Source organism: Poecilia reticulata, linkage group LG8 (assembly GCF_000633615.1).
Source record: "Poecilia reticulata strain Guanapo linkage group LG8, Guppy_female_1.0+MT, whole genome shotgun sequence".
NCBI classification, from domain to species: domain Eukaryota; kingdom Metazoa; phylum Chordata; class Actinopteri; order Cyprinodontiformes; family Poeciliidae; genus Poecilia; species Poecilia reticulata.
Genome location: NC_024338.1, coordinates 8,041,819 through 8,046,467, shown reverse-complemented (window position 1 = coordinate 8,046,467; position 4,649 = coordinate 8,041,819). Strand labels below are relative to the sequence as shown.

At 37.9% G+C, this 4,649-nt stretch overlaps 1 protein-coding gene across 1 annotated transcript in view; it reads left to right on the top strand.

Moving 5' to 3' along the window:
- mei1 (meiotic double-stranded break formation protein 1) overlaps nucleotides 1-4,649 on the top strand; it is a 63,513-nt gene that overhangs the window by 19,604 nt on the left and 39,260 nt on the right. Inside the window, exons 11-15 of the mRNA XM_008415648.2 lie at nucleotides 257-391; nucleotides 1,569-1,683; nucleotides 2,933-3,024; nucleotides 3,358-3,505; nucleotides 4,609-4,646. Coding sequence (XP_008413870.1) covers nucleotides 257-391; nucleotides 1,569-1,683; nucleotides 2,933-3,024; nucleotides 3,358-3,505; nucleotides 4,609-4,646 — 528 coding nt within the window. The remainder of the gene's footprint in view (nucleotides 1-256; nucleotides 392-1,568; nucleotides 1,684-2,932; nucleotides 3,025-3,357; nucleotides 3,506-4,608; nucleotides 4,647-4,649) is intronic.

Here is a 4,649-nt window from a genome sequence, read left to right as displayed (position 1 = left end):
ATTTATAAGGGTCTTAAAAGGTCTCAAAACGCCTTAAATTTGAGTTGGTAATACCTGCAGAAATCCTGGACAAATACAGCCTCCCTTTTCTTTAAGTAGACCGTAATGAAAGATTATGTCCAAAACAAAACAAAAAAACATACCAACCAAAATGTACTGACTTTTGCTGTACTCTGTTATTATGCTGATGTCCTGAATGCGTTGAGCACCACAAGCTGTACCGACGGGCTTGTTGTGTGTTTATGTGTGTGAACAGACAGCCACCAGGCGTACATCTGTTCCCCAGCGCTTCAGGGTTCGTGGCGGTGTCAGAGGCGGTGAAAGTTGGCGTCTCCTCCTCCTGCCTGCTGGTCGCCGCGCAGGCCGTCAAAGCTGCAACCGCTTTGTTCAGGTACAAACACCCAAAATGCAGACATGCGTAGAAATGAGACACATTTTGTCAAGGAGGTTCACATCGCTACATCTACCCTTGAAATACTGTTATGTTTTTTAGTTTTCTTTCTTTTCTGTCTTGCTTCTTTTAGAGCATGTGTTATATTTTTAGTTAGTTCTAACTTGTTTATGGTAAAGATATGCAGGAATAATGAAAGTCYTGACTTTAAATCRATKTCCTTAAAAAGTCATCAAAGCCAGCTGATAAAAGTGCTGCAAATTAGTGTCTCCCCTCAGCTGCAACCTGTCCACAGTCAGAGCTAAGGCAAAACAATAGAAACTGGGACAAATAAGGAGGAAGGACCAAAGTTTATTTTGCCTGCACTCAAAATAAGTAGCATGGTAAGAAAGTTAAATATCTCCAAAGCTCACCTTTAGAGACCTGCAACATAAAGTGGCACCTTGGGGACGCAGACACTCGGTAACAATTTATTTTAAGGCTTTTCTTTGTATTTCGCCCAGTAATAGTGGAGAGCGCTGTAATTTGTCTCTTTTTGACAGGTTCAGAGGGAGATAAAGTAAAATATGCTGCACCTGATTACGTTGTATTTGCAGGGTATGAATATGCATTTTCTGCTAAGACCTGCGCATGTTTATATTTTTTATTTTTATTTGACTTATGACACATGCAAACATTATTTCACTAAAGAATCAGCCTTCAGAAACTTCACCTTTTGAGATTGTATCTGACTGGAATCATTTTCCAGCACATCTAAAACTACATTAAAAATAAAATGTAATTCTTTTTTTGTARTTCTCACTTTTGCGAAGGTGAAATTTCTTTGATCCGCCAAGACCTCAGGTTTAATATTCTGCTTGGAACCATATYGTGTGTATCCTGTTACATCTGGTGTAACAAAAATCATTACAGACAAAAAAAAGATCAGTTTGTGAGCTTAAGGTCAAACCAACTCGAGYTTTACAGCAAAACAGGAAGCGGACAGTAAATTGTAGCGTTGTCAGTTTTCTATATTCTGCCAAGGACTTGTGTCCACATTGCAGCCCACATAAATCACAGCTAATGTGCGGTGAAGAGGCTCTTCATTAGCTTTTATCTGGCTTTCTCTTTGCAATCMATCTTCTCAGTGTATCAGAAGGTGCTTCCTTAATCAAAGGAACRTCTCTGTCTTCTTTAGACTCAACCATCAGTGCAGGCCAGTCCAGTACCAACAGCTGGAGGAACTGGTGGAGGCCATCAGCAGCAGGTTCCCTGAGCTGATTCTGACTTCCCCTTCTCATCGACGCAGCATGGCAAGTCACACTTTGTTTTACCTGCAGATGTAAAATTAAAAAAGAAAAGCCAATCTTTGGATAATAACTGCACAAACTGTTGATCTGTTTTGTTATTATCTGACTCGTTATTGACTCTTTGACATTGACATGACAAAATAACTTGATTCAGAGGGAAGTAAACTTACAAGCCAGTTCAAACTACTAAGGTTCCTGTCTGTTCTGCTCATAAATCTCTGCATCATTATGTTTCTCAAGCACAGTCAAGGTCGCTGTAGGTACTGTGATGATTGATTCGGTAACTCRGTGTGTTCTGAGTCTCTCTGTGAGCRCGCTAATGGCAACAGATGTGAAAGAATATATAATTGTGTAAAATAATTTAATAATTAGGTCTTTTAAAAGAGTCTGCTAAATAATTCCTTACGTGGTGTATTTTTATCGCTGTCCTTCTATCAACATAAATGCAAAGCGTTGCAACACAAAACAATGTTAAAGCAAAAATAATGATAGTAGTAACTGACTCAACAACAGAGATTAGTTAACTACAAGTAATTACCAAAACAGATTAAAAATAAAACAAAAAAGAAACATGCCAGATTGTCAAGCCATGGGTTTTTTTTCTTTTAAAAAAGATACTTGATCAAATAAAACTGCATCCATTATATTCACATTTAAAATGCAACAACAGGTGTTTTTGGTTGGCCAGTCGTCTGTGTTTGCCTCTACAAGGTTTATGTATCTTTTTAACTTACCAGAAAAAAAAAACATATAAAAATATAATTTTACCAACTACTAGGCATTTACATGCCCCAAAGCATGTAAATGCTTTGGGGCATTTACAAGCCCCAAAGCCCCAAAGCCCCATGCTTTGGGGCTTTGGTTGCTTTGGTTGCTTTACAACCAGAGAACCTCGTTCTCTGGTTGTAATTAGTGGATATTTAAGCTACTGCTGCATTTCTCTCAACCTTGAACCAGTTTGCCCTTTGACCTCTGAACCATCAACATTTTCTGTATACCTGAAGAACGATTGTTTCAGGTTAGGAAATGGAAAAACTCACACCTGATGAACTGATTTTCAGTCAGAACTGTGTTAAAAAAGTTTTTCTTTTTCACTAATACAGAAGTAAATAACACAGAAWATCAAYGCTCCTTGCTTRTAAGCAATACGGTTAGACATAATAATTATTAATATTGTTTAAAGCTCTTTCTTTTTGAGTTTGGCAGTGTCTCTGTTGTTTTTGTCTTCACCCAGCTCTGTTTTATGTTACAGGGAAACAAACGAAGTTCAGATTCCAGCAGCCAGACRTTTCGGTCCAAAGGATTTCTGCTCCAGGCTCTGATCTGTTTCCAGGCAGCCTGCAGGTAACAAACTACTCAATGAACTCAATAAAATAATTAGCGCAGACCTCCGCCAATGATTCAACAAACAGGCAGCAGTTTGTTCAAATAAAACTCTCCAATGAATGTTCCTAATTTAGAAATGAGTGAAACGTGTKATTAGATTTTATAGTAAACTCGATCAAACAGTTCTTTGCGTAAAGGTTACTTYTTTTTTCTTAAAGTAAAATTGGAAAGAAAAATATAATACTCTGRTATTTTTCTGCGCATCATTTGAGTCTCATTCTCTGCTTTGTTCCTGTGCCCAAGCTGTGCTTTGTGTCCTGTGTTTGAATAAAAGTCCTGTTWACATTGAAGGCTCGCGGAGGAGTGTGCGTCAGCGCCGGCTCTGATGAAGAACCCGTTCACGGCCCCTTATAAACACAGYGGCGCTCAGGATTCGCTGGAGTCCGTCTGCCAGTGTCTGCTGCGCTGCTGCGACTCCGTGTGGATACCAGCCGTGCTCGTAAGGCCCGAAACACGATTACAGAGCTGATATCTGAATGATGGAACCATTCATCTCGCACCCAAACTTTGTGATAATTTGTAAAAGAAAAAAAAAAGAAATATACGCAATATTATAGATTTGGAAATGTATACAGAAATTGTAACACAACAACCTCATTTCAGATGCAGCAGTTTGTCTTCAGGAGATGTTTCTCGTGTTTGGATTTGATAATCARCTGGTTTCCCCCAGTTCATCCATGCATCATYACTTAAAAACTCTTGCCTAGGCCCGTCACAATAAACAATAAATCACCTAATTGCATGATAAATTACAGCGAGCTCAATGACTTCCATTTGCATGATTTATCGTTTCTCTCTTCCTACCAAAAACTGGATGACAAAAGTCTTCACTCTGGTGCATCAATTTCCTCTAMGAGACAATAAAGTATATTCTATTTATATTTCAACTAAAACCTTCTTTTTTCTGTTGAAGGACAGTTTTGTTTACGGAGACTCCATAATTCATTTTATTAGTCGTTTCTGTTGTTTTGTTTATTTATTTTGATATTCAAAATGTTTTCCAGTTCCAGTGTTAAATATTCATTAGAATTTAAAGTTTGCTGATTTTTGAGAGTGAACTTGAATTATAATGCCTTTACCCTTATATTACTTTAACATGGTCTCAAAATGACAATCGTTTATCGCAATAACTTCTTGGACAATTTATTAATCTGTTATTATGACATTACTTTCTGYCTAAATGCTGCCCTTTTTGGTTTTAGTTGAATAAAAAGAATGTAAAGGTTAGGAAGATGATTATAAATACCAAAGAAGTCGCAATTCCTTCTTGTTGGTTTGAAAATGAAAACCCAATCAAAGGAATGTGTTGCTCTGTCTTCCATTTATGTTTTAAAGTTCTTATAAAAACGAATCAGAAATGGAAACGGCAGGTGAAAATGTTAAAGGTCATGGCAAATCCATGCTGACCAGCAGCAGCCTAATTGGTTCATTCCTAGATCTCAGTCTTATTAATCAAACATRGAACAACATGGTGAATGTTTATCGATGTTTGTGTTGTAACTATTCTGTTCCTGGAACCTTTTTTTGCGTCTCACCCCACAGAAGACATGCGACGGTCCGCCTAGCGCCCAGATCCTGGAGTC